General features: G+C 53.0%; 9 protein-coding genes across 9 annotated transcripts; 6 read left to right on the top strand and 3 right to left on the bottom strand.

Annotated features, from left to right (window-relative positions):
* Positions 1 to 1,667: 1,667 nt before the first annotated feature.
* PODANS_2_1710 (uncharacterized protein) lies at positions 1,668 to 3,536 on the bottom strand (the record flags this gene model as incomplete). The annotated part of the gene is made up of 3 exons (XM_001910882.1): positions 1,668 to 2,580; positions 2,641 to 3,352; positions 3,449 to 3,536. 3 exons carry the CDS (start codon positions 3,534 to 3,536, stop codon positions 1,668 to 1,670), a joined length of 1,713 nt encoding a protein of 570 aa, XP_001910917.1.
* A 5,165-nt stretch (positions 3,537 to 8,701) lies between these two features.
* PODANS_2_1720 (uncharacterized protein) lies at positions 8,702 to 11,257 on the top strand (the record flags this gene model as incomplete). The annotated part of the gene is made up of 1 exon (XM_001910883.1): positions 8,702 to 11,257. The coding sequence occupies one exon, from the start codon at positions 8,702 to 8,704 to the stop codon at positions 11,255 to 11,257; it is 2,556 nt and encodes an 851-aa protein (XP_001910918.1).
* Positions 11,258 to 12,705: 1,448 nt separating this feature from the next.
* On the top strand, positions 12,706 to 13,011 carry PODANS_2_1730 (uncharacterized protein; the record flags this gene model as incomplete). The annotated part of the gene is made up of 1 exon (XM_001910884.1): positions 12,706 to 13,011. A coding segment is annotated over one exon (306 nt), but the record flags the coding sequence as incomplete, so codon positions are not given.
* Positions 13,012 to 15,727: 2,716 nt separating this feature from the next.
* Positions 15,728 to 17,776, top strand: PODANS_2_1740 (uncharacterized protein; the record flags this gene model as incomplete). The annotated part of the gene is made up of 2 exons (XM_001910885.1): positions 15,728 to 15,792; positions 15,895 to 17,776. Coding segments are annotated over 2 exons (1,947 nt in total), but the record flags the coding sequence as incomplete, so codon positions are not given.
* Positions 17,777 to 19,885: 2,109 nt separating this feature from the next.
* Positions 19,886 to 20,158, top strand: PODANS_2_1750 (uncharacterized protein; the record flags this gene model as incomplete). Its single annotated transcript, XM_001910886.1, has 1 exon — positions 19,886 to 20,158. The coding sequence occupies one exon, from the start codon at positions 19,886 to 19,888 to the stop codon at positions 20,156 to 20,158; it is 273 nt and encodes a 90-aa protein (XP_001910921.1).
* Positions 20,159 to 21,471: 1,313 nt separating this feature from the next.
* On the bottom strand, positions 21,472 to 22,650 carry PODANS_2_1760 (uncharacterized protein; the record flags this gene model as incomplete). Its single annotated transcript, XM_001910887.1, has 3 exons — positions 21,472 to 21,519; positions 21,579 to 22,570; positions 22,629 to 22,650. 3 exons carry the CDS (start codon positions 22,648 to 22,650, stop codon positions 21,472 to 21,474), a joined length of 1,062 nt encoding a protein of 353 aa, XP_001910922.1.
* Positions 22,651 to 23,592: 942 nt separating this feature from the next.
* PODANS_2_1770 (uncharacterized protein) lies at positions 23,593 to 25,860 on the top strand (the record flags this gene model as incomplete). The annotated part of the gene is made up of 4 exons (XM_001910888.1): positions 23,593 to 23,792; positions 23,849 to 23,966; positions 24,027 to 25,337; positions 25,396 to 25,860. 4 exons carry the CDS (start codon positions 23,593 to 23,595, stop codon positions 25,858 to 25,860), a joined length of 2,094 nt encoding a protein of 697 aa, XP_001910923.1.
* Positions 25,861 to 26,426: 566 nt separating this feature from the next.
* PODANS_2_1780 (uncharacterized protein) lies at positions 26,427 to 26,708 on the top strand (the record flags this gene model as incomplete). The annotated part of the gene is made up of 1 exon (XM_001910889.1): positions 26,427 to 26,708. One exon carries the CDS (start codon positions 26,427 to 26,429, stop codon positions 26,706 to 26,708), a length of 282 nt encoding a protein of 93 aa, XP_001910924.1.
* A 220-nt stretch (positions 26,709 to 26,928) lies between these two features.
* Positions 26,929 to 27,964, bottom strand: PODANS_2_1790 (uncharacterized protein; the record flags this gene model as incomplete). Its single annotated transcript, XM_001910890.1, has 2 exons — positions 26,929 to 27,424; positions 27,507 to 27,964. Coding segments are annotated over 2 exons (954 nt in total), but the record flags the coding sequence as incomplete, so codon positions are not given.
* Positions 27,965 to 27,966: the final 2 nt, after the last annotated feature.

A 27,966-nucleotide genomic window follows, 5' to 3' on the forward strand; every position in this document is an offset into this window, starting at 1 on the left:
GAAGAACGGTGGACAGGTTCATCTCATGGAAGGGAAGGGGGGATATGGGATTGGATCAATTGGAAGGATGAGAGATGGGATATTCTCTTGTCCTGAGGAGGAGCGGATTTGGGATTAAAGATCGATCGATCGATTTGCAACGATACCCTGCAATGTATTCTCGGCGTGCGTACCAGCAGCACAGCACAACACACAGCATCTTACATTTTTTGGCCTCGTAGCCAAATTTACTTCTTAATCAAGCATTCAAGCATGCTTTCCCCCCGATTTGTACGGATTGTTATTTTGGACTAGGGGAATGTGGTTGGCCGAGAAGCGAAAAGAAAACAAATGAATGGAGCTGGCAGATTGGGGGGGGAAGCAATTGCGGTTGATTTTGTCCTGAGCTGCAACAATCATCGGATCGATCGGGCCATTTACCTCTGGCGATATTCTTGCCGTGAGGGGATGATGAAAAACATCCCATCATGGTTGAATATCTGCCTTGATGGGGGGTGGTGATATTTCTCTGGAAAGGTTGGGCTGTTGGGGAGGTTTACCTGATGGCCTGGACTTTTATATGTTGATTTTACACTTTTTTTGTTTTCCTATTAAGGCTTAATATTAAAACTTGATACCTACCTGTTACTGTTGCACCTGTGATGTGATGGGCTGTTGATGTATGTCCATTGAGGCTCAAAAGGAATAGATTTGTCAGGAGCGTGTGTCACGCCGCTGGATGGTGTTGGGGAGTACCGTAGCATGGGAATAAGTCGATGCTGGGAATAACATAAACCAAGAGGGAAGAAATAACGCACACGACACACGACGCGCGACGGCACATAATCACTCATCATCTCACGGATATGTTGTAATGTTACACAGCATACCCTACCTAAAAACCTCTGAGCACAACCGGTTTCCCCTCTGCAGTCAGCCAGTCAGTCAGCAAAGGGTCCTCCTCTTCCATGTGAAGCTACAGAGTTGCCTCGCCCAGCAGCCGTTTCCCCGAGCGCCGCCAAGCAAAGGGGTTGGGAAAGCATATCGCGGCATGGCATGGCATGGCAGATCTTGGGAAAGCGGTCTGGGGTTGAGCGGTTGGGGGGTGGGGGCAAGCAGCAGTGGAAGTCTATTTCCGGGTTTTGTATCCGTAATCCTTTGCTTTCATGAGATAATCATGGTCGGGTCCTCAATTGTCCCTCTCCGGTTGAATGAGAGGGCTACATCAAGATGAATCAAATACCGATGTGTGAATACTGGCAGTCAAGAAAAACGAGGCTGCAAAATAGAGAGCCATCGACATACTTTGTCTCACCTGTCTCAGACTCATGCTGTAAACTCTCAATCGACAGCCATTCAAGAATCGTTTCACAATCAAGAGCACAATCACAGTCACCATCACGACACCAGTCAACATTCAGGAAACATCAGGGTTCCCCATTTTCTACCATAATACTATCTCGGATGCTCCAGCCTTCCCAACTCCGCTCTCCTTATGCATCACCGTTAAACCCAGTTTTAAACCCCCATCCCCATCCTAATGTCTATCAAGTGCCTTTTGATGTGCCGCTCAACATGACCAAGTTTTCAGAACCGAAGATTAAAGGTTAAGACTCGAGAAAGAAAAGAGCAAGGGTACTGAATCCCCTCAAAACACGCTCGAAGCCAAAGCAAAGGAGTTGCAAAGCTTAGAAGAGCTTGTGCTCAAGAGTCATGTCGGACTCGGGCTGGAGACCCAAGCAGCCGCGCATGATGTTGACGAGAGCGGAGCGCTGCTTGGCAAGGGCGTTGACAACGGGTGTGCCGGGAGGAGTCAAGGGAGCCTTGAGCATGTAGGAGAGGACAGAGAGAACGCTGTGGAAGCCCTCAAAGTCCTTGGTGGCGGCGCCGTCGGTGGAGACAGCCTTCCACCGGATACGGGTGAAGAGCTCGGTGATGAGGACCAAGTCGATGATCAAGGGGGAAGCGAGAAGGGAGTCCTCGCACACGTTGAAGAGCGAAATAGTCTGGTGACCGCCGAGGAAGATCTCAGCATAGTACTCATCAAGAGCACGCTTGTCGTCGCCGACAGCGGGCATGTACTTGATGACAACGGTGTGGTCGGGCTTCTCGCCGGGGGCGTAGAGAACGGTGTTGGCCTCCACCATGTCGTCAATGACGTTGGACTTGGAGATCTCCTTGGAGCGGAACTGTCTCTGCTCGCTCAGGTTCTTGCCGTCGTTGTTGCCGAGATGGTTGTAGCTGGCAACGGAGGTAAGCTTGATACCGGCGTTGATGAGGAAGTCGACGAGGGCCGACTTCATCTTGGTCTGGCCAGACTTGAAGTCATCACCACCGACGAAGGCCCTGTGGCGCTCGGCAAGCTCAATGGCACCGGGAACGAAGGTGTTCTGGGGGGAGCCGTTGATGAAGGGGGTGTTTTCGAGGATGCAAGCAACAGCGAAGACGGTGGAGGGAGAGACCTCCTCGTGGCCGTTCTCAATGGCCTTGAGGAGGTTGTCGGCAGTGTCGTTGACACCCTCAATGAGGTCAGCGAAACGCTCAGTGTTGGCGGTCCACTGGACGATGACACGGTCAAGGTTGTTGGCAGCCTTGAAGTCACTGTTCAATTCATGTTAGTCAAAATGCTTCTCAGAGCAGCTTCAAAAATGTGCAACGTACCGAATGTCCTGGCGGATCTTCTCAACGTGGGCCATGGAGGCCTTGGTGCCCTCGAGGATGTTGTCGGCACGCTTCTCCTGGTTGGCAGCAATGAAGTCGGGGTAGTAGATGCTAGGAAGGGGGACCATGGAGGCCATCTCCTTGGCAACCAGAGCCTTGAGGCCGGGCTCGAGAACCTGGGCGCGGTCCATAGCCTCGGCGAGGTTGAGCTTGCTGATGTCCCAGCCGCCGATGACAATGTCGTTGGGGTGGACCATGGGGAGGAGGTCGTGGAAGGGGATGTTGACATCCTTGCGGGTCTTGGCATCGGTGCCGAGCTTGATGGTAGAGCCCATGATCAGAGAGCCGTAGTAGTTGGCCTTCTGCTCACCGCGGCGGGTCTGCCAGGAGAGCCCGCGGCGGTTGGCAATGATGCCGGCGGTGACGGTGGAACCGTTGTTGCCGCCCCAGCCAACGAGCATCATACCCAGCTTGGGGACCTTGGTGTCGACATTGAAGTTGTACTGGGTCTCCTTGGGGACCGCAACATACTGGCCGTTAACCTCGGACACCTCGGTGGTGTGATAAGTGTACTTGGAGCGGATCTGGTTGTCGGTGTACTCGACGTTGGGGGAGTTGACCTTGAAGGTCACCTTCTGGTTGGTGGAGGAGGAAACGCCGCCAGAGTTGACAGGTCCATCACCGTTCGCGATCTCAGCGTGGGGAGCCATTGCTAAGGTTGGAGAGTTGTTGATTTTGCCTGGATGCTGAGAGTGAATTTATCGGGTAGAGATGTAATCCGCTGAGCTTCCTGGAGAGGCAGAACAACGGGCTCCGGCGTATGGGTGATGGACCCTTTTATACATGTTAGCAGAGGTTTGTGAGGAGGCAGCCGGAAGGGGGACGAGTTGAGGCATTCTCCGCCAAAGACCGTGATCTCAACAGAAGCGGCGGTTGAGGGAGCACGAAGAGATTGCCAGGTGGGCTACAACAAAGGGTATATCAGGGGCGTGGGGTCAGGGGACAAGGAGACAAGGGGGGGGGGGGTGGGGAGGAGCATGTGGTAGTGGTAGTGTAGGTAACGACATGGGACAACGGAGTCCAAAAGGACAGGTGTTGACGGTATGGCGGCATATGCGTCGAAGTTCGGAGGAGCAACACTTACGAGTTAAGAAGGTTGGAGAACGTTTTGACGGTGTCGTGATCGCGGCCCTGGAGCTGCGATCAACAAAGCTGAGATGGGAGCAACAAAAGGTTCGAAAGGGGGGGGGTAATGTCTCGAGTCAGACTCGAGGGAGTTGGCTTGTTTTGTTCACAAGGAAGTAGGCAAGACGAAGAGCGGAGGAGCACGAGACGACACAATCGTCCGACAGCAAGTGACAGGAAGGGCCTTCCTTTTTATGTTTGGGGAAAAGACCGGACGACGTGGGCGGTGAAAGAAACAAAATCCGCACTATAACCTTGGGGCTCCACGTTTCGGACAAGTCGGCCGTTCAAATCACCGTTCAATGGCGGGGGCCCGGGGTCCATCCATGAGTTGATCGGATGAATGCGTAGCGGCGGTCAATTGCTGCCGGGAAACATCGCGTGTACTTTTCCAAATCACAATCGAGACATATTTCCACGGTAGAGACACTGCGAGCTCAGAGCTTTGGGCATAGCGCCTGCAGATACCAAGAGATAAGGGCATGGGGAAGAGCTATGCGAGCAGCGAGCATCGAGCACAAGCAGCAAGCAGGACGCAGGCCGCACCGGCAATTTCCTGATCGAGAGAGAGCCTTCTCTGTGGATTGTCTGGCCGTTGGATGTCGCCAGAAAGTATAGAATGCACAACCTACCCACACAGCAAATAAAAAAAAGCTGCCCCGCCATCCCCGCTCTGCCACAGCACGGCAGCGGGAGGGCGGGGGGCATGTCTCGGCCCCCGATTTCGCTGATTGGTAGCGGGGGAGCGGCGGAGTTGACCCGTCCAACCCCAACACCTACCGACGCCGGGCGGCAGCAGGTCGCCCGAAGAACTGACACCGCCCGTGGCTTCAGTGCTGTGTTTTCGATGAGAGGAGAGTGAGGGTTTACTTCTTCAGTGGCTGCTGTCTCTGCAGGACGAGTATCCACTGTGAGCTGTCAAGCCAGTCAACAACAGCAAATTCATACCACCCGCGCCCGCTCCCGGCCCGGTTGGTTGATGTTGACGTTGGTAGTATCAGACTCGAGGCCGCAAGGGTACTCTCGCCGTTCGGTTTTAATTCGATCCGTACATAACATATGTCTGCTTCCAACTTCCAAATCTGTCACCGCGCAGCCGTATGGCTTTCATGGCTTGACTATACAGTTCGAGGCAAGGTATCATGATAAGCACTAAAAGCGGACAAATGTCGTTCTGTATCACGATATTCCACCTGTGTTGTTGTCCTGCAGTCTTGAGGGAGTTACCATTCACCAACGAACACGAGCCGGCAGGGGTATGTGAGACATGCAGCAAAAGTGATATCTGATTTTATTCTGGCAATAAGGTGATCCCTTGCCTCATCATTCGTCGACGCTCCCGAGCATTTATCAGGGAGACACAGCAGTCTCGGTCGGGCTGTCGTGTGTATAACCAAACACCGAGTTCTGGTTTGTTGGAGAAGATGCACCGTTTCCTGCCCACCGCTCTTCTCGGGAACGGTGCCGTATATGGCAGCTCATCGATGCGGCTAAGATGCTTGTAAACCATCCAATCTTGAACTTCCCAGAGGGTGGAACTGCCGTCTTCAACGTGTTTCCTGTAGTTTAGCATTGCGGCAGTGTGCTGTGCCCTGAGACGCGAGATCCCCTGAAGACTGTGGGGAAACCTCGAAACGAAACCTACCAAGACCCTCGACCTGGCATGCTCGATCCTGGTAACTCACTGAAGATCAGTCTTTTGCTGGCAACGATTGACTGATCATTACTGAGAGTTGGAGAAGAGCAGAGAGGAGCGACGTGGTTAGTGTACCCCACGCCTGTGCCGAACTGCTCCGTCTCCAGGGTGCTCGTTCCGTGCGAGCTCTACTACAAGAGTACCTGCTCGAGAAGGCTGGGCCGGAAATGCTTCTCTGTGGCTGCTTGTGAGTCGTCTTCAGTAGACATATACTATCATGACTGCGGGAGAGTTTACTCGTTGTCACCCCACTGACGTGATGAGAAACCCTTCAGTCATTCCCATAGGCCCAGCCTTGAGCCTCCGCAGCTGCAAATCAATAAGGAAGGGTTGACGTGCAGCTTCTTAGTGATGAGGTGCTGGTCAACAGTGGCTTGCTGCATCGATGCATTGTCGATGCGAGGCAGGCTCAGGCAGGACGACGAATCCGGCCAGTTGTGTGCAACCAACATGAGATCCTCGACGTGGGGTTGACAGTTTGCAGAGGTGCCATAGGTTGCTCTTCCCGCACCACCCCAACTATTTGTTTCGCTCCAGTCAAAAAGAGGTTCTTACCTGCAAGATCGATGAACAGCATTGAGGGCTGTGTGGACCACAAGCAAGCCGGCGGCTGGCACGGGAAGCCGTCATAATCTCTCCATGGTTTTCGTGCTGTTCCGAGGCACCTAGGCGATGCTTGCTTTTGATCATCCCGCCCTCGTCTATCCTGACACACCAAGTCGGCCTCTAAACGGGCTGTCAAGGCGAGCGAATCTGATTTACCGCCGCATGGCAAGGTCAGGAAATGGCCCGGACCAGTCGTTCGACCTTCACCTCCCACACTCTGGACGAGGCGGGGTAACCATACACACAGTGCAACCGCCAGACTGCCCTACACTCAAAGTCGTCAGCCGATACTCTCGGCGCCATGTCTCCAATCTTATTGGATATGCAGGGTATGAAACTCGCCCTATAGGTATATACCTCTGTATAGATGAATATCGGAGGTGAGGGCAGGTCGTCGTCAGGGCCGGGAGACCGAAAGGGAAAATGTGGAGGTCTTTCTGGAAGAGCACCCCAGACAATGGTTCATTTTTCTCGGCAACAGCCTTTTCTCCAGACAGATGCGCCTCTCAGGGCTCGGCAGGGGGGGCAAAGCAGTGCGGAACGATGGCTCGGCAGGGCGCGGGTTGCTTGCTTTTTCGATGCGTCCAATGATTCGGCACATCGGGCGCGTCAGGAAGGCGATCAATCTTGGGCTCGCTGGCCCCGGCAGCCATTCAGCCGCCTTAGACGGCCTTGTTCGATTTTCAGCGAGATGAGAACCGTGAAAAGCCGGAATTGTCGCGAGTTGTTGGCAGAGGTGGCAAGCAATGCCAACTGATGAGGGTCAGATGCGGTGTGAACGCATTGGCAGGAACACTCTTCTGTGCCTGAAGGCTGCATTCGGGTCACTGGACCGAGCGGTGAGGCCGCTTGGCGTGGAGAGAAGGTTGCAGTGATGCATCGCCGTCTCTCGGAAGAGGGGAGAAAGCCATAGCGAGTATCAGAAAATATCGCAGCGATCGAGGGTGGGAAGAGGGTATTGGGGCCAAGAGGATGCTGAGACGCGGGAATGTGTTGCTGGTTCAACTGAAAAAAAAGTGTCAAACAAGTCATTCATGCTGGATTCCTTCATGAATCCCGTCATCCTTGATCGATCCTGGTGAGTATGATTAGTCTCTAAACGCACCAATTGGGAGCTGTGGTGAATGTACATAGCTTACTGCTGGTGATAGGTGAGGTCTAAGACAGAAAGCCACTGGTAGTTGGTTCAAGAGAAAAGTGGGCCCCTCGAGATTACAACAAGCCACTTTGAGGGTTTGTTTGGCGCGCCGTTGATGTTTGGTGGACGGGTCATGTTTGATGCTAGAGCTTGCCTCAAGGTGAAGGTGGCATCGCGGATCTGGGCCACGGGCAGCATGAAAAGACCCCGAAATGATCTCCGATAATTTTGAAGTCGTGCGTCGGGTTGACTGGATGCAACACACCCTTTTGTCACTCGTCCTTGTGTCACCACCCTTGCCTGCCGGAACTGCTGCTGATGGTCAGAACTCAGAAGCTTCTCCTTCACCGTGCATGATGGGCGTTGGTGATAGCCGTTTTGGGAACAAGGTGAGCTGGCACAGCGCGGGTAGGTAGAGATAGATGGAGATAGCAGAGAGATGGCAGAGACTGTCTGTAGTGAGAACGTGTGAGTGAGGTTCAACAGTCAGGGGGCCTGGCCTCGTCCATTTTGATTTCCGCCCCATCTTGTGGCCATCGCGCACATCCCGGTCGGCTTCAATCAGAAGTCGTCGATAATTGCGGAGGCGCTCGGGCCTAGAACCCACTGCGAACGAGGGTTCCCTGGGTGGCTGCCGAGGGCCCGACCTGAGACCCTTTTTGGTCTCTTCGTCTCGACAGGGAAGGCCGGGGTGAGCAGGGCCAGGGTCGCGGTCACCGTGTCTCCCGCCCACGCAACTGCCAGCGCCCGCGATTCTTCAACTCTCTCCCTCTTCTGCATCCCTTCCATGCCGTCAAACCGCCAGACTCGACCCCCGAGACACGATCCGCAACGCACTCGTCCATCGCCTCCCCAACAGATCGCTCATTCCGTGCATTTCGGCAAGTTTGCCCTGTGCATAGCCCTGACGAGCTTGGCATCCCTCGGGCCTCTTGTGTTTGCCTGCTTGCGAGAGCCGGTCCCTGTCTTGTAAAACCAGATCAGATCCCTCCCGCTGCACCTCATCATCCTGAACATATTAACGATTGCTGGAAACAATTGATAACCTGGAACCACCACCACTTCGACCCCGGACCTAATCTCGACGACAACTACGGATACTCCGAACTTCCCTGTCTATCTCGACTACCGTGCTGCTGTTATCACACTCATCACTATATATATATATACCTACATAAAGGCATTCGCCGGGTTCAGGACGCGTGGACTGGGGAACCCGGCGGATCTGGATAGCTTCTCCGGACAGTTCGAGACTTCCCCGCAAAGCCGGAGACCGAGACGCGCCTTCGATTCCCATGTTTTCAGTCGGACGACACACCAGTGACTTGCAGGAAACGACGCTGATTTGGGAATGGCCACCGTGGGAAGAGAGGTCGAGCTTCATGCCGACTGTGAAATGATCGTCATGATGGCTTACAAGTTTGAGAATCTCCCTGATGGGAGAACATGAATGTTCGGGGCCGCCGGCGGTGGAAGGTAGGCGGTTGATTCCGTTTGTTCACCCCGACAACTTGCTGACCATGCATTCAGAAACACCGCCGATGCCCGCCCCATCACTTTTTGAAAGATTTAACCCGTGGGGTGCTCCTGCTGCGCCAAAGGACCAGTCTCGGGCACCCCCTCAAGTGGACACCTCTGCTGCCAGTACGCTTGATGCATCTCGAACCATGGCAAATGCTGACGATGGTTCAGATCGTGCCTACGCAGGACAAGGCCAGTTGACGCCAGTGAGTTCACTGTCGAGTGGATCACAACCGAGCGAGCAGAACATCTCGCCCAAAACACCAAATGCTAGACCTGCCACTGACAAGCCGGACGAATTCTTTGCTCCTCAAATTGCCAATGATTCGCCTCCCCCTCAACCAACAAGGAGATCAGGGGGTTATGGGGGGTTGGGTAACGGGACTGATTTCGACGACCAGCTGCCGCCATCAAACCCAGCAAGGAAACAATCACCACCGAATCTAATGGAACGCCTGAATTCCATCGCTCCCGGGCCGTTTGATGCCAACAGAAGGCCTTCGAGCAGTGCTCGTAGCGATATAAACGATCGTCCCGGTACTTCAGCTTCCAACCTTGGTAGCTTGGGTGGAGGACAGGCACAACCCAGCCTGAGAAAGAACGGCTATGGGGGTTTTGGCGTTCCTGCGAGGAGTCCGAGTCGGCAGGAAGACAATCCTCCGCCATTGACACCCAGTCGCGCCGATACATTTCCTCGTCCGAATGAAGGCTTTCCGCCACCCCAGCGAACACCTTCTGCGCCACCCGCGGCCTTGAGAATTCAGCCGCCAGACAGATTACGTGCCCCATCAGAGTCTTTTTCAGACAGAGATGGCGGGACATCGCCAGACAGCCGAGGGTCCATGATGAGCGACAGACCTCGCCGTCCCAGCCGTGGGCCAGACACTTCGAGACCTCCACCTCCTCGCAGTGCTACACTCCGACCCACTACCCCTGGTCTCCCAACTATCAACCTTGCTGAGGAGTTCGGCGTTGGGAATCCTTACCATACGCCTTCGGAATCGACAGGATCAAGCGTGTCTGTTCACAGCATGTCGGTACAGAGCGTGTCAGCCCAGAGCAGTTTTGAGCGTCGCCCTAGCCAAGCGAGCTCCCGAACTAGCCCACCCAGGTCCATAGCATCGAGATCTGGACGGAGGAAGCCTTCTGACACATCTAGTTTTGATAACTTGATGTCGGATCTTCAGTCTACAATGGACGATAATCAGCAGAAACCGCCAGGTCCTGCCTCTCTCAAAATGCCATACAAGGGAGGTAGAGATCGGCCATCGCCACTAAGCGCTCGTCCGCCACCGCCAGAGGGAGGATATGATCCACGCATCGACCCGCGTGGTCAGCGACGAGCAGCAGGAGGATCCCCTCTTCCCTCTCCGTTGGAGATCTCGCCGCTTGGCGAAAGCCCTGCCATTATGACACCTAGCATCTTGACACCTGGATCTGGAGCTCAGCCATCTCCAGGCTGGCCGACCCCGAAACCGGAACCAGCTCGACCTCGTGAACAGGAGCCGCCTGTACCGCAACAATCAGCGTTGAGAGAGCTGCAGGGAGCGTCTCCCATGGACAGGTCACAAGGTCCGCAACGAGCACCGCCGATGGAAGCACCAAGAGAGCTTCAAAGGGCACCCACGATGGAAGCGTCAAAGGAGACCCAGAGGCCACCCGTGGAGCCTTTTCGACCTCAGCTCCAAAGAGCACCAACAATGGAGGTCCCGAGACAACTCCAGAGAGCCGCCACGATGGACGAGCCAAGGGACATGCAAAGACAAGATCCCAGCAGAACTCCGCAACGACCTCGAGACCCCCGTGACGAGCTTCGCGACGGCAGACCTCTCCACGAACGATCCCGCTCGCAACCTCGCAACTTGCCTCCTCCCTCGGCCCAGCCTTCCCGCGGCGACTGCAAGGCATGCGGGCTGCCAATCAAGGGGAAATCGATTTCCAGCGCCGACGGCCGTCTCACCGGGCGCTATCACAAGCCGTGCTTCGTCTGCTCGACCTGCCAGGAACCATTCACGTCAGCGACGTTTTACGTCTTGAACGACAGACCCTACTGCGAGCAACACTACCACAAGCTCAACGGCAGCTTGTGCGGGAGTTGCGGCCGAGGCATCGAGGGGGAGTATCTCGAGGATGAGACTTCTCGCAAACACCACGTCGGATGCTTCAAGTGCGGCGACTGCGGCATGGCGCTTCGTGATGGGTACTTTGAGGTCAACGGCAGGGCGTTTTGCGAAAAGGACGCCTGGAGGCGGGTGCAGCAGCCTCCTCCTCCGCCTATGATGATGGGCGGCGGCAGGGGAATGGGTGGTCCTCCCGGACGAGGAAGAGGGGGCATGAGGCCGCCGGGACCGATGGGGCTGCCGGGGGCGAATCCGAGGTTTGGGCCGAACGGTCCGTATGGGAATAGTCGACTTGGACCGGGACCGAGACCGAAGATGGAGAAGAGGATGACGAGGTTGGGGATGCTGTAGGGGTTACAGTTGAACGGTTATCTATCTGATCACGCCGAACCGAACCTCCCTTCCCCGGTTAATATTAATTCGACATTTTCGACAATTCTTGACGCTGAGCTAATAACATGAGATAACGGCTTGACGTCTGACACTTTTTTTTTCTTTGTTTACGGAAACTCATAGACTGAGGAACTTTTTTTTCTTGTTGGATTCGGCTTTTTATACCCCCCCCCTTATTGTGGATTTGGCTTCGTATATATATATATATATACCCACCGGGATATTCTGGACAGGTTGTTGTTGTCCTTTTTTATCCTTTTTTTATTTTTTATGATACGATAATTTCAGGCTGGCCAACAGCATATTTGGATGGAATATTTTTGGACTGGTGGATGGATGGATGGGTGGATTAGGGTCTGGGATAGGGAGGGGAGGGAACAGAGGGGGAGTTGTGGAAAATGCATTTGGTGGTGGAAGGATGGGATTTCTGGGGATGGGGAGGGGACATGATTGTGTTGCACGGGTTGGGGGGTTCCTGATGTAAGGGCCCGGTGATTGCTTGAATTTGACGTGGTGATACGCGACGGGTGTGATGGATGGATGGACGGGCGGTTACATGAGATATTGAAGGGGGTTTGATGTTGGGATATGCTGTGCGTCGTCATGTCATGGTGATGTGTACAGGCAGGCAGGCAGGCGGGGAGATAGCTGAGATTTTGGAAAAGAGACAATTTTTAGTTGCTAATATATGGAAGACATATTGACCGTTCCTGTTCGCTTTTTGGGGTGATATCGAGGAGGTTTGATGACGGCATGGGGGTGTGAAAAGGTCTGTCTATCTATGCAAAACTCATCTGGCATGTTGCGTATCAGATTCCCGTGGACGGGTAGATGGACTTTCAGACAGATGCACTCCGATTGGGGTTATGATGTGGTGGTCGGTACCTACCCGGCAAAGATGGCCGATGAGAAATGATACAACGATACTGTGGGTGTGTTTTCCATTCCAGATAGTTTGCTTGTTTCAAGTTGGGTCATGGTGTTCCACTGTCTCGGGATAATACCGAGAGCTTGTACTCCGGACTTTGATGGCGAATATGGCCACGACTGTCTGGAGCCCGGGAGGACGTTTGAGCAATGATGGAAGTACCGAACGTTTTGCTGGCTTTTTTGGGGGGGGGAGGAATTGCTCCTGTTGTTTTGCGGGATATATATGGGATTAGAGAAGGAAGTTGGTGTAATGTAGCTCTGCAAGAGATCACTCGTCCTTCAGGTGCCTTGGGGATGGTTCAAGTGCTAGAAATGCGGTTGGATAGGTATTCGCTAGTTACAAAAGGTTGTGGTGTTTATGGGTAAGTTCACGTAGGTAGCCGGTGTCCCATCTTCTAGATCTATGGTTTCTGAAGGAGAATCCCCAGGTTAGTAAGTAGGGTAGGTGGGTACTCGGTCATCCTTTCATTTTCGAGGCTTGCCGACTGGGACTTTTGCCTAGAGTTCAAAGAAGATTGTCCGAAAAGGAACGCCAACAGATTCGATCCGGGTCGGTTTATGTCTGGGATGAGAGGGAAGCTGGCATGCGGAGGTGGACTGATGGAAAGTCATGGAGCGCCAGCCGTGTGTCTGGGAGTTTTTTAACATACCGCGAGATGGAAGGCAAGCGACGGAATGGTTTTGGGAACTCGAGGAGGGGGCTGGGAGAACTCCGGATTCTTGTCGTGGCAGTGATGAGGATCAGGATGATGGGGAGCCAGACAGTTTGGCGGCTGGTATAGATCATACCATCAGTGCTGCTAAGGAATCGAGGCTCTCTCCAACTTCCGCGAGGCCAGCCCGCTCAATGTGTACCCAATCTCCACCGCCCATCCCACAACACCGTTTATACACAGCTCGCAGAACCTCCGAATAGAGTTTAATCACCCCCTTCTTGAAACTGACGATAGCCGATCTCCGATTTGTTTTGACAAGCATTATTTCACTCAATCACCTCCGGGGAAACCACAACCGAAATTATCATCCTCTACACCGTCTCCTCCTCCACAAAAATCCGTTGTTCCCTTAATGCGCGCTAGAAACTCGCTTCGAAACGTTTACGCCAGGGGGGGCGAACGGACGCCCGTTGCCAAGTTTCGCTGGGCTTTTTCTTTTTTTTCTTTTTTCTTACTGGTTTTCCGCCACAGAGATCTTGTGGACGATGAAAAATCGTCCCCTATTGATAATGATTGGCGTTGGGGGGAAAATGATGTGCACAATCTCAGGTGACACTGCGTCGTCGATTCCCTGTGGCTTGCCGGCTGGGTAAAATAGGAGAGAGTCCTTTACGATCGACAGAAACTCGAGGGATCATTATATGATTTGGCCTAGAAAAGATAAAGAATCAACTTAACCAAACCTGTGTCCCTGACGATCATTGCTTGTTTGGCAGGTTATTGTATTTACGGGTTGTATGCAAGATAAGATTTCTAATCAGCCGGCAGAGAGGACAAAAAAAGGCTTGTTTGGATTTGGCATTGGAGTTGGAGTGGGAGTTTGGGACTTTGGTTAGGTGGGTTGCAATAGACTAAACCAAAGCGCCAGAAACAAAAGTTTCATTTCCCTCGGCGGTACTCGTTGAATTATTGACACCAAAAGAACGGTTCTTCTGCAAAGGACGACAGCTGAGCCGGTGCGGTCTCCGGTGTGATGTTACCATGCTAGATTAGGTGTAGATATTGTGCCGTAGAGCACGACGCTGCGGCGTGGGAGGTGATTGGTTGGGTCAGGACACAGGTCTGCGTAACCTCAGTTGGTGATGGGAATCGTGGGGATAGATTTGAAGGATCAATAGGCAGGCAAGGCTCACTGGAGCAAAGGGTCTTCGTCGTCGTCGTCAAAGTGAAGCCATCGTGGGCTTGAATGGTGAAATGGCAAGCCCATGCGAGGAGGGCCGGGATGCAGGTGGCTTGTGGGACGAACTGGTGGCTTGGTGGCTTCGATTCGAGGTGCATCACACACAATTGTGACTGTCTCTCGTGTCCGCCGAGTCTCACACTTACTTCGTGTTCCCCGTCATGATGTGGTATTTTGTGCCTGGAGGTGCAGAGACGGATTACTGGACTTGGATATATCATGAGGGCGTCTGACGTTCTGTGTGAACATGGTATAATGAGGATTCAAATCTTACGTACTTGAGCTCTCGATGTTGCGGTTGGTTCTCTGTGACAGGTCTAGACTCTGGGCTAGCAAATCCCCTGCTCGGGGTAGCGCTGCTCGGTTGGGTGGCCGTTGGCGTCATTTCCGCACCCCTGTCTCATCTTATCAGTGCATGCAGCGGCCACAAGTCGTTACCTACACGTGCTACCTCTTGAAAAGAAGAGAACTTGAAGTGTTACGTGTCCGAGGCGGTGGGATCAGGTTTGTCTCCCTCGTGAGAGGGCGATCGTTATCCATCGTGCGACAGCCACGAAGAAAAGAGCGGGTATCTCTGCTGCGATAACCCAGGAAAAGGCGGTCGATCTGTCAAACGATTCCATGTTGAACCAGAAACAGAAACAGTCCCCTAATTCGGAAGTGGGCCTGGGCTGCATTGGCCCTGTCGTGCGCTAAGCTTTCTCCACTCCCTGCAGAAATCTTCAGGGGCTTTCCCTTGTTTATCGAAAGTCGAGAAGGGGGCAAACGACAGGTCGGACCGCGCTGCCCCCACGGACCAGACCGGCCGAAAGATACAAGCTCTTGTCATGCCTCGTTCTGTGTGACCTGTGAATGTCTCGTCTTTTTTGCTCTACCTTGATTGAAGTACTTCTGTTCTACACAGAACGTTGTCGAAACGTTTCCCGTTATCGCACCAGAAAAAGCGTTGGCTTCTTCGTGCTTGTGCACCGAAAACGCACGTAGGACTCTGGGCTTTTTTTTCTTCTGGCGCTGAGGCGTGCCGCTCTCAACTTAACCTCCGCTTCTCCCTTTTTATCGTCAATTTGCCTAATATCAGCTACGGTGTGGGTGGCCGCCAGTCTTTACTGCCTTCCTTTTTATCCCCCAATCGGCAATCGCGATCCAGTATCGTGATCTCAGCTGCACTCTCCTGGTTTCTGCGACCGACTGCCAACGGTAGTCCCCTCCAAGGTCGACCGACCGACTGAGTCGAACATCGCGACTTCGTTTTCCATTCTCTAGGCCGCAGACAGGACAGCATCGTACCGAAATGCCCGTATAGCGCCGATCGTTTTACACACCTACATTCGTTTCACGTTTCCCGACCACATCGCGGCGTTGACCACCACCATACCAAAATCGAAATGTTGACAAAAACACACATTCGCCGAGTGCTTACTCGGCCAAAAACTTATATCCCGGCTCTTGCGGTGTTTGTTCTCTGCTGGATCCTGCTGGCGCACCACGGTGGCTATAGAGTGGTTCCTTTCTACGACCGTCCAGTCAACACTGAGCGCGACCCAGGTACGGATTGAGTTCTCCGGACGGATACTGGCGTTTGCTGACCACAAAATAGATGAGCGCAAGGAGCTTGCGTTGCAAGCGCAAAGACAACTGTTCGAGAAAGACTGGCGCGATCTGGAAAAGTAAGTGACACCCTGGAAAGCCATTTCACCATCTGCTTGACGCTAACGTTCGTCTTCTAGGAAACCTGGACTAGGCGCCGTATATGGCAACACCTTGAACAGCCTTACCGACCGGGACACCAGAAAGCCATCGCACGAGGCCAAGCTGACCCTGGGTGACAACTCCACCTCCTTCACCAAGGAACGTCCCGCTATCTACAACCCATATCCCAAGTACAACTCAAAGGAATGGTTGGCCACCCATGCCCTGTATGTGCCTTGCATTGGAGCCACGGGAGACGAAGTCGAGGATATCAAAGTCTTCAGGGGCCGCCCGCGCAACTTCCCCGACCCCGGCTTTGGAAGCTACAGCACGCTTGGACTTGACCGCAACCTTTGCTTCGAAAGAGAGACTCGGATGGGCCAGTACGGAGTAAACCCGGTGATGGATAAGGACGGCCAGCCGGTCAACTGGGACAAGGTCAACTGGGGCGAGTTGCAATCCAAATGTGTTGATCAGAATCAGGCACGTTTTGCCACGAGCGGTCCGCCGAACGCCTATGTCGACGAGGAGGAGGACAGCGAGCCTTCCCCCGACCTGAAAAAGTACGACGAGTCTGCCGAGAAGCAGACGCCCAAGGACCTGTTGGCTACATTCAGACGGTTCTGGCGTGGTCCGGATGCCCGCCCGCTTCGCTCAAGATCGATTAAGGGCGTCTTCGAGAACAAGCGCGCGTACAATTCGACCGTCAAGGCCAGAGAGGCCAGAACCGCCATTCTGCTGCGATCCTACACCGGAAAGGAGTACAATGATAACGACAAACAAGCCATTCGGTCGCTCATTACAGAGCTCAGCCTGCGAACTGGTGGAGAGTATCAGGTTTTCTTGTTTGTGCATTACAGAGAAGACGAGTTCGATATCTGGGCTAGCGAGGACCTGTACCGTCAAGCGATTGAGAAGCACGTTCCCGAGGAGCTCCGCAGCATCACCATTCTTTGGACCGAGGGAGCCGTTGACAAGATGTACCCCAAGCTCACTGTCAAGGCGAGGAAGGTGCACAACGGCCAGTTCCTGCCTGTCCAGATGTTTATGCAGGAGTTCCGGGAATTCGACTATGTTTGGAACTGGGAGATGGACTCACGGGTGGTTGGCCATCACTACAATGTGCTCAACAAGTTGGCTGAGTTTGGCCGCAAGCAGCCTCGACGGGGACTCTGGGAGCGCAACGAGCGCTTCTACATCCCTTCTTACTATGGAGGGTTCGAGTCCAAGTTCCGCCAAACGGTGGAGAGACAAGTCGGGGATGAGACGATTTGGGGCGCTCCCAAGCTTCCTGTTGTCAACCCTGTCGGTCCCAAGCCACCAGTCGAGAATCCCAAGGACGACAATTACAAATGGGGTGTTGGTGAGGAGGCCGATCTGATCACCCTGGCGCCCATATTCAATCCAGTCAACAGCGGCTGGATTATGCGCAACCAGGTGTGGGGATACCGAAACCTGAACTTCCCATGGGGCAAGCTACCTCGCCGGGCTACGATCATTACTCAAGTCAGAGCGTCAAGGAGGTTGATTGACGTGATGCATGCTGAGGATCTCAGAGGCAACCACGTCGCCTCCGAAATGGTTTCTCAGACCACCGCTCTCCTCCACGGACTGAAGGCTGTGTATGCGCCCATGCCAGTCTACTTTGACCGGGCGTGGAGCGGCAGCCAGCTGGCCAAGTGGTTCAACGGAGGCCCCAAGGGGCAAAGTGGCAGCTTCGGCAGCGCCATGGGATGGGGACAAGAGGGGAGATACCTGGGCAGCACATGGTACTACCGTGCCATTCCACCTCAGCGATTGTACAACAACTGGATGGGGTACGAGGACACTGGCATCGGCGGCCCCGAGTGGGAGCAGAAGCACGGGAGGACATGTCTTCCTTCGATGATTCTGCACCCGATCAAGGAGGTGAAGCCAACGGAGAAGGGGTATTCGACTGATTCGAAGCTTCCTTATGATTGAGAGGGGCTACAAGACAACACCAGCCGGTCTGATGGAAAACAAACAACAAAAAAAAGTATCCCGCCGAGTTGCTTGGTTTGAGAAAGAGGCTGCAAGGGTTGAAGGGCAGGACGATTTACTTTTTTTTTTTCTGCGGCGGAAATTTTGGGGGGAGGGACGAGGGTTATGAAGCCACCACATGCTTTTCTTTGGGAAAGGGCAGATGTACCGCTTACCTACCAAGCAACTCGTTTATTCATGAGGAGGTTACCCCAGGTTATTGTAACCAGATCATTGGATCTGGGGGTCGCGACCTCTGGTGGAGCATCATCGTCATTTTATCATGGGATGCATCACATTTTTATATACCCCGGATCATCATCATGAATATGGCCTCCCCCTGCCCCTGCCTGGGGGAGGGGGGGGGGGGGGTTGTGGGATGACATGTAACACACACACACATTGCTGCTTGTATGATAAAAAGCCACGATTTGTTTTGGGAGTTTTTGGAGTTGGTAGAATGGATGGATGGGAAAGGGGGGTAGGGGGATAGCATGGCATGTTTTTGGGAGCGTGATTCAAAAAAAGTACTGTATAGATAATTCTTAATGAACGGAATGGCATTTTTCATGAATATTTTGTTTCTTTATGTTGAGTATTGATGGGAAAGGGGCGTGTCAAAGTGATTCCTCTGGCGGGTTGGTGGTTTGGGTAAAATCAGGGGTCCACCCTTGTTCAAAAATAGCACCGCGTGACAGGCTGGCTAGTGGTGGAAGAGAAAGGATGATCCGATGGGGATTGGATTTGCCGGGTTTGTAGGTGATGGGATGGGATGGGCTTCTAGAACTTTTGGATTTGGAGGTGTAGGGGGGCAAAGGAGGGAGAAATGTGAACCCGAGTTTGTTGACAGTTTTTCGGGGGTTGATGATGATATCTACGATATGAAAAGTGGTGAATGATAGGGAAGGTGGGTCGGATATTAATCTTTTGGATCACCTAGCAATACCACATGCCATTTCCATCTTAGATGGGTAGGTGTAAAGCTTATCATTATGTTCCATGTCCGGCAGGCGCGGAAGGATCCTAGTAGGTATCACGGTAGTTTTTTTTTGTTGTTGGACTTCTGGAAGGTGCGGTGTGTAATTCTCGAATGATGCACGGGAACGGAGACGGAGAGACAGTGTGCTGGAGTGGTGTAAGTGAAGCCGGGAGAACCGATGGTGTAAGACATCTCAACTCACTTCCTCCATAACCAGGTTTGGGGGGAGTCATGGCCAGCAGCCCAGAGCGGGACCGAACAGGAAAAGAGTTCGGTGTTAAGACCCGGAAGTTAGAACTGGCCTGGGGGAAAGAAACTCCAGCCCAAGATGGGGAAAATCCAACAATGAGAAAATGGATAGCCTCAAGCACGACAACCTGGGATTGACAGGGCTGCCGTTGAAAATCGATCTCGTGGCGCCTGTAAGCCCCAAAGTTGTGGAGCGACATGGTCAGACTTTCAGCGCTTGAACAACGCCAAATCAGCCCAGAACGACAAGCCACTGTTCATGCTGAGCCACAAACGCCTTGGGAATCTTTGTAATACCTGCGTTTTGATTGGACAGAGATCCAAAATGGGGTACGGGTTGTGGGGATGTGGTCTGGGTGAGTCGATTGATGGACGACCCATTGTTCGTGTTTGCCGGGTGGTCCGTTGAACTTGGCAGTCACACGGTGTGCGGTGGTGGTGGTCAAAGGGCAGGGCTGCCAGGTGGGCTGGGCTCAGGCACCGGAGTTTGTGGCATGTTTGTTTTAAAAGGGATGAGGTTCCCGCCCAAAGTCTGAAGGCTTTTTGGTCTTTTTGTTCTTATGATCAGTAAAGCATTTATTACCTACACAGACGATTTTTGATCTGGGGATCTGGAAGTACCGGACAAACGTTCAACAAAACGAGTTTCATCAACCCAGCCAACCACAAGCTCTCCACTTGTTCACTTACACGCGGTCTTCAACAACAACCACAACCTTTTATACACCACCGCTCTCACCACCACCACCACCACCACCACAACAACAACAACAACAACAACAAACAACAACAACAACTTTCTTCTCTCTTAAAGTTCAACTCACAAAAACAAAGCCGTCAAAATGTCCCCGACACACACCATGTCCGCCCACCTCTGCAAACAAATCGTCTCCTCCTGGCGCGAGAGCAGACAGTCCAACACCACCACCAGCAGCCCCCTCCCTTCCCCCCCAAACAACATGGGCTCCTACTTCCCTCGCTCTCTCTCTTCCTCATCATCACCAAAGACCTCGCTAGACAACGGCGACCGTCACGACACCTCTGTCCCTCTGTCAAGACAAACGTTCAACAACAACAACAACAACAACAGCAACTGGAGATGGGGGTCCCGTTAAGCGGAAGGAACTGATTGGTCCAAAAAGGGAAGGAGGAAAGAAAGAAAGTGTTATCGTATGATTTGAGGGAGGATATCGCACCACCCAACTACACCACACCACACCACACCATTTTTATTTAATACGACTACGAACCACCCACACCAGTTACTAGAGAGAGGGAGGGATGGATGCCTGGATGGGGTATGCCGAGTTATGCAGGCCCATCGTTGGTGGTACACACACCTTAGACTTGGGTTTGAAAGGAGGGAGGTTTAGTCGACATTACACAACATGAAATGGGCGGTGGAATACAAGGGATTTTTGGGCTGGACTACTGGACTGGACTGGAATTGGATGGCGACATTCTACAATGAAGAGAGAGGGAACATCATTCGCAGCCCGCACAGCCAGCTTGGCAGGGCGCTGGACAAACACAACGGAGTTAAACGGAGAGGGATTCATTGATTTTGCTTTGTTATCATCATCATTATACCAATTTACTATTTTTTCACCATTTACTTGAACTATGTCGCAATATCCTGCTTATGTCACTGTGGGTGAGAGTGAAAGTTGGCATTTTGCCTTGTAAGGTGTGAATGAGATGAGATGGCGCAATCGACACTAACAATTGACAGTTCCCTTGTGCTGGAAAAAGAAGATCATTTTGTTGGCCGCTTCGGTACCGAATATCTCTATAATGAAAATTTGGCTCGCCCAGTCATGAATCCATAACGGAAGGTTTCTTTGCGCGGTGTCTGTTACGCAAAATTCTTTCGAGAATCGTGCCATGCGAGAGGGAATGTCATGCCATTTTTATCTAAACCGGGCGTGCCGCAGGTCGCCGTTTGTTGCTGCTACCTTGACCGCTGTTACTGGTGTAAGTGTTTCTCGCACGGTGTGGGGAATGGATCGGACCCGGAGAGCGGTACAGGAAAGGGGAGAACCGGTGGGAATTGAGATCGGGGAAAGGTTTATAAGGTCCACATTTTCCCGTTGGGGGAGGGAGATCTAACGGGAATGCCGGTGACCGGGTTTGGCTGCCGGTTTTTGGTGGTGCGGAGGGAGGTGATGGATTGATACCATATCTTTCTACTTGCTCATTTGTGCCAATGCCCCAGCTCTGCATGTTGAGCGAAGGCTGTATTGGCTTGACACACCTGTTTGAGTTACCCGTTGGAGATTTGTCTCGAGGACACAGGTGTCTGTGTTATTCATGATCTTTCTGGCATCGTCTGTGGCGTGAGTCGGCGACAGCAAGCTTGGACGAGGTTGGATGATTCTGGGTTGGTCAGTGAACGTTTGTCCCCGGCTGAACTATTGTTGTCCTCTATCTACTTGTACACATCCAGTTTCTCAAGATGTACCAACCCATTCGCAGGCTGTCAAATCCCGTCAGCTTTTCTTCATCCCCATTCAATCATAAAAGGAAGCTACTCACCGGGGCATACTGCCTCAACTTCACCCCCGCCTCCCTGAACACCGCCGCCGTATCCCCATCCATGCTATACCCGTGACTATACACCACCTCCCCGATCCCAACCTGAACAATCTTGATGCTGCACGTCAAGCACGGGTGCGTAGTGCAGTACAGCACCGCGCCCTCCCTCACCCTCTCCCTTCCCGCTTCAAGCAGGGCATTCTCCTCGGCATGGATACAAAGACAAGTCGTCAACCCGTGCCCTGACCCCTGACCGGCATTGCACCTGTCACATCCCCCCTCCCCACAGTTGACCAAGCCCCTGGGTGTACCGTTGTAACCCGTGCTGATAACCCTCTTATCCCTCACAATAACGCACCCAACCCGCCGCTTCATGCAGTTTGCCCTCTGCGCCGCCAGCTCAGCCAACGCCATGAAGTAGGCGTCCCACGACGGGCGGAGCCGGTCTTGATTCAACAAATCCAGCTTCCCCAGCGTGGCGTACAAGTGGGCGAGAGAAGAAGAGGTGTTCAACAACCTCACTGTCGCTCTTGATATCATCGCCTGGGTGCCGTTTACTGGATCGTAGAGATGGGAGTCGTTTAGTGTGACGAACGACTCGAGATCAGTAACTTCATGATCGGGTTCCGACTCCTCGTTTGGTCCTTTCAAGAACCGGCCGTGGTTGGACTGGGACTGTCGAGCTAGGAAACGTTTCCAGCGGACGGTCAAGGGGGCGTCGACCGAGAGGAGGAGGAAGAAGGGGCGGCGGGTGTACATTTCGAGAATTTCTTCTGAGGGAATGTCGGTTGTTACGAAGCGGTCGCGCCATCGTTTGGTGACGAATTCGAGGAGTTCTTCGGGGGTGGAGAAGGTGGTTTGGGTGGTGGTGGAGGAGGAGATGGAGGATGGGGGGGTGGTTTGGGTTGTTTGTTTTGGGGAGAGGTAGAGGTGGGTGAAGCCGTGGTGGTCGGCGAGGTAGTTGGCGATGGTGCGCTTGCCGGCGCAGATGCCTATGATATGTGTAAGTAAGAGTGGATGGGTGAGAGGCCAAGGTGGTCATGTGTTTACTGCCGCAGATTCCAATGAACATTTTGACTGTTGAGTGGAGATTGAAGATTGGTGTTTTGATCAGATGGAGAAGTAGGGATCCGAAATGAGAACGTCTATTCTCTCAGTAAATATCTACAACCATGAAACTCTCCGGCCAGCTAAGGTGTGTAATAAGTCCGTTTTGAAATGGCGGAGAACGAAGACGCGCTTCCAGCTGCAAGTCATCAACGCGTGAGCGCGTCTTCAAGCTCCTCGTGGCCGATGATTAACCGGTGGGATGTGTCTGTCTTCAGTTGGCCATGATATCAAACAATAGTACATTTTGGTTAAGGACTATTCTATGTTCACAGTTTGGTCCCGTTCCTTATTTCCCATATCTGATGGGCCGTATTCTAGAATCTCTCCGTGACCATCAGCCTTTGTCCAAGGTGGTGGCTCAGGTACCTTGCCTTGTTCATGGCGGGGCAGTCTGGTATACGCTTGAAGCAGATCCCTGGAAAGTGCGGGGCATCAGCCAGAGCTTCCTTCCTCCACGCCCCGCTATCGAACTGAAGCTGGTACCTCCCATCTGACTTCCAACTTGAACCGAATAGAACGGCAGTTGCGTATCGTATATAATCCAGGTCTTACCTTCCCAAGCTTGTGACACACCAGGCACCGGTCATCCGGTGATGCCACACCACACCTGACCAAAGCTTTGCAGCTTACCTGAGACGCACATGTGTTCCAAGGTGTATCTATCTCTAACGCTCTAGACGATTCGAGTCATCCACAACAGTATTATCCTTCTTTGCCAAATCCAACAAAGCCGCCAGGCTAGATCTTCTCAACGTCGCCGCTTTGACCAGTTCGCGAACAGTAACTTCGCTCCGAAATCGCGTACACAACTTGCGATCACAACCCCGCGGTCAGTCTTCCCCAAACACCAACGAATCGAGAATCAACCCAGCGAATCGACCCCGCGAGGCGACCACAGAGTACCATGGCGCCCGTCAAATTCGTCCCATTCTCTTCGGAGATAGAACTACCGTTCTATTCATCGCTTTTCTCGTCCAAACTCGACCATGACCGACTTGACGATTCCGCCCGCGCGGTTTTGGGCGTTTACGAGCCCCGCGTGCAGGCCGATCCCGAGGCCAGCGTGAGGATGCAAATACTGGGAAATGCCCTCACAGCCAAAGAGTAGGTTTCTGCAAATTGAACTTTTACATTGTGCTGTTCGAACTAATGGCTGACAGTGACGACAGCCTACCTGTTGGCACGAGTCGCGCAAAGGGGTTTATCAAGAACGTTAACACCATCGAAGATTTCAACAATGTCAACAAGACTGCCATGATCGAGGACATCGGCCGGCAGGTGTGTTTATTCTTGACCTGGGGCCAGTTCTTTGTGAACTAACCACGCTTTGGACACCAGATTTGGGATGCAATTCAAGACGGCACAATCTACTCAGTTCCCTCTCTACTGTCGTCCTTCGCGATCCTTTCGTTCGCCGACCTCAAAAAGTACCGATTTACATATTGGTTTGCATTTCCGGCCCTACACTTCAAGAAACCTCTATGGGAACGATCTGGCGACATCGAGCGGTTAAACTCTGGGGAAAGCGAAGCTCTCGTCGAGTCGGTTGGCACATGGCGGTATACTGTCAGCACGGAGAAGGAGCATGGTTTCTTTCTTGCGAAGAAGTCACGGGGCGAGCATGCCACAGGAAGAGGACCTGTGGACGACTCGATGGCAGAGGAAATAGGATACCAGTGGCAAATCGGGTCACTACGCGATTTTGAGAATGGCTTCTTCAACGACATCCCCGAGGAGGACCGATATGTTGCCTTTGTGGACCCCTCAAACTACCCTGAACACCCTTCATGGCCGTTGCGAAATCTCCTGGTCCTGATCTCGCATCGATATCGGCTGAAGAAGGTACAGATTCTTTGTTACCGTGATACCCAAGCACGCAGGCACGAGGCTCGGAGCATCATTCTCCCGTTGTCCTTGAACCTACCCAAAGATTTCGATTTCGCGACGGTTCCCGACGTAACAGGCTGGGAAAGGGACGGCGGATCGAAACTGAGGCGCCGGGTAGCCGATCTGGCCGAGTATATGGACCCGACCAAGCTGGCCGATCAAGCTGTGGACCTCAACTTGAAGCTTATGAAGTGGCGCCTGGCACCAAATCTGGAACTCGACACCATCAAAAACACCAGCTGTCTCTTGCTGGGTGCTGGAACGCTTGGCAGTTATGTGTCTAGGAATCTCATGGGCTGGGGCGTACGGAAGATCACTTTTGTGGACTATGGTGCCATTTCATTCTCGAATCCTGTTAGGCAGCCATTATTCGAGTTTGAGGACTGTCTTCAAGGGGGCAAACCAAAGGCCTTGAAGGCGGCTGAGGCGCTCAAAAGGATCTACCCGGGAGTGGAAGCCGAAGGGCATGTGCTCTCGGTGCCTATGTTGGGGCACCCAGTTACCAACGAGGCTAAGACCCGAGACGACTTCAATAAGCTACAAGAGCTGGTCAACTCACACGATGCCGTCTTCATGCTCTTGGATACCCGCGAGTCGAGGTGGTTGCCTACGCTCATGGCCAAATCCGCGAACAAAATCGTCCTCAATGCTGCGCTTGGATTCGACACATATGTGGTCATGAGACATGGAGCCAAACCGGAAGATGGGAGTGAAGACACCCTGGGTTGCTATTTCTGCAACGACGTCGTTGTTGCTGCCGATGTAAGTTTTCTGGCTGTCCCTATTCTCCACATGATACACAAAACTAACGAGCAAATAGTCCATGAAAGACGCAACCCTGGATCAACAATGCACCGTCACCCGTCCCGGAGTGGCAGCTATTGCCTCGGCTCTCCTCGTCGAGTTGTTCTCCAGCATTCTCCAGCATCCACAGAGGCAGCACGCCCCCGCACCTGTTCCATCAGCCAATGGAGAATATGAACGTGACCCCCCTGAGCACCCCTTGGGCATCGTACCACACCAGATCAGAGGGTTCTTGTCCTCGTTCAACAATATGAATATCCGTGGGAGGTCATATCCACAGTGCAGTGCTTGCTCCAAGCCAATTCTGGAAGCTTATGCAAAGGATGGATGGGGATTCGTCAAAAAGGCCCTAGCTGATAGGGACTATGTTGCCGAGTTGAGTGGGCTGGCTGAGGTTCAACGACAGGCGGAAGCGGCTGCTGCAGATGTGGAGTGGAGCGAGGAAGAAGGTGACGATGACGGCGAGGGTATACTACTATGACGTTAGTGAATGCTTTTGTAGATACGGGCTATACTGGCGTCTTGGTGTTAGCGGGGTTTCATGGTTACCCAGGGTTTAGGTCAAGTCTTTGGTCTTATGATAGATGAGATATTATATGCTGTTCTGCTTGAGATTTATCTGAGAGGTGTACTAAGAGAGTCGAGAGGAGTGCTAAGTTCTGCAGAGAACGGGCAGACCACGACACTCATCTTGTCTGTGGTAAAGCTACAAGCGAGCAAGTGTTGCCGAAACTGCTGCCTCCAGTGTCATCACATTGACCATCTTTGAAGCCTTTCATATTCTGTTCTGTCAAGTCGCTATACTTTTGTCCACAACATGATTGCTCTCGCAAGTCGAACCCCCGGCTAGATGCCCATCACGCCAACCCAACTTCGTCCTAGCCCCGCCAAGCTCATCCCTATCTTATCCCAAAGCGGTCAAACCCGTCAAAACTTCCCGCCCCACTTTATTTTTCCCTTCCCTCTCTCCCCAAAATTTCCCCACCACCAAACTTGGCCCCTTCCCTTTTTTCTCCAGCAACCACCCCGACAAAACAACCGACAAAGATGGCGCAAGGAGCCATCAAAAAGGCCCCCAAGGCCAACCCGGGGCTCACCAAAGCCAAGGGCAGCGGCGGCGGAGCGAAAAAGGTCAACAAACCCCAAAAGGCCAAGAGCGGCGGGAGCGCAGACAAGCAAAAGAAGAAGTTCACCTCGGGCATGGTGGCCAAGACGGAGCTGATGCTGGGGGCGAGGGCGGGGCATCTGGAGCTGATCGGGAAGGGGAGGGACAAGACGAAGAAGGGGCCTGCGACGGAGAGTAAAGGGGGGAGCCGGAAGTTTGGTTAAGACTGACTGCGCACTTTGTATGGTGGCAAGTCTGGGACGGAGAACGACGGCGGGGCGGGTTGGGAGATTTGGAAGGGGATGGAAACGACAAGGGAAAGGACGACAAGATACCCATTGTTTACGATATTGTTTCGCGATTCTTGCATGACTTTTGGGATTGGAAGGGATTTGGTACGACTCAATATGGCCGACAGACTGCTCGCTTTTGTAAAAATTGCATTTACGCCTCGACAAAACTCTCGGCGACTTCTCTCAAGACGCCCTCTACATACTTTGCGTCCCTCTCAACCTCGACCCTCCACGTCGACACAGCGATTCTCACCGCCTTCCTGCCTTGCCATTGCGTCCCGCTCACAAACATCTTGCCCGTCTGGTTGATCCGATCAACGAGAACATTATTCAGCGCCTCGTTTCTCGCCCGGAATAACACAATCATGAAGATGTCTTCCTCGACATGATTCTCAGTCTCAGGAAGCAGCTCGTAATGTTCAGAGTTGTGGATAAAAGAGGCGAGTTTCCTGGCAAGGAACACCATCCGGCTGAACATGGCCTCCATGCCCTCTCGGCCCTCGCTTTTCAGGACGGCATAAACTGGCAGGGCGCGGAAGCGACGGGAGTTCTCAAGGCCGATGTTCAAAGGGCCGAAGATCCCATCTTCTTGGGAACCGGCAGCAGAGGAGGATGGCGGGGGAGCCAGGTAGGCGGCGCCCGGGTTGCTAAACACTTGAGTGAGGGTGGATGGGTGGCGGGAGAAGAAAATGCCGTTGTCGTAGGGCTTTTTAACACGCACACACACACACACATATTAATACAGCAAGCAAATAAAAAGTTGAAAACATATACAAAAAAAAACTCAAAAAACTCACCACATTGAGAAGTTTATGCCCATCCACGCAGATACTATCCGCCAATTCCATGCCTGCGACACAGGCACGCAGACTAAGAAACTGGTCTGTTTTGGGCAGAGCCCGGGCAAAGATGCCAAAGGCGCCGTCGACGTGGATCCAGGCCTTGTAACGGTCAGCCAGGCTGCGGATCTTGGGCATGTCGAAGATGGCTGTGGCGAACCGGCCGGTGTTGACCTCGCCCGAGGAGATGGCTATGATGCATGCTGTGCTGTTTTTTTCAGCCTCTTTCAGGGCTGGTTCCAACTTGTCGAGGTCGATTCTCCACGGTTTGTCATCTTGTCCAACATCGAGCACGCACTCCTCCCCCAACCCCAATATCTTGGCCGCCTGAGCAGCGAGGAATGGGGTTC

The sequence above is a fragment of the Podospora anserina genome, chromosome 2 (genome assembly GCF_000226545.1).
Source record: "Podospora anserina S mat+ genomic DNA chromosome 2, supercontig 2".
Taxonomy (NCBI): domain Eukaryota; kingdom Fungi; phylum Ascomycota; class Sordariomycetes; order Sordariales; family Podosporaceae; genus Podospora; species Podospora anserina.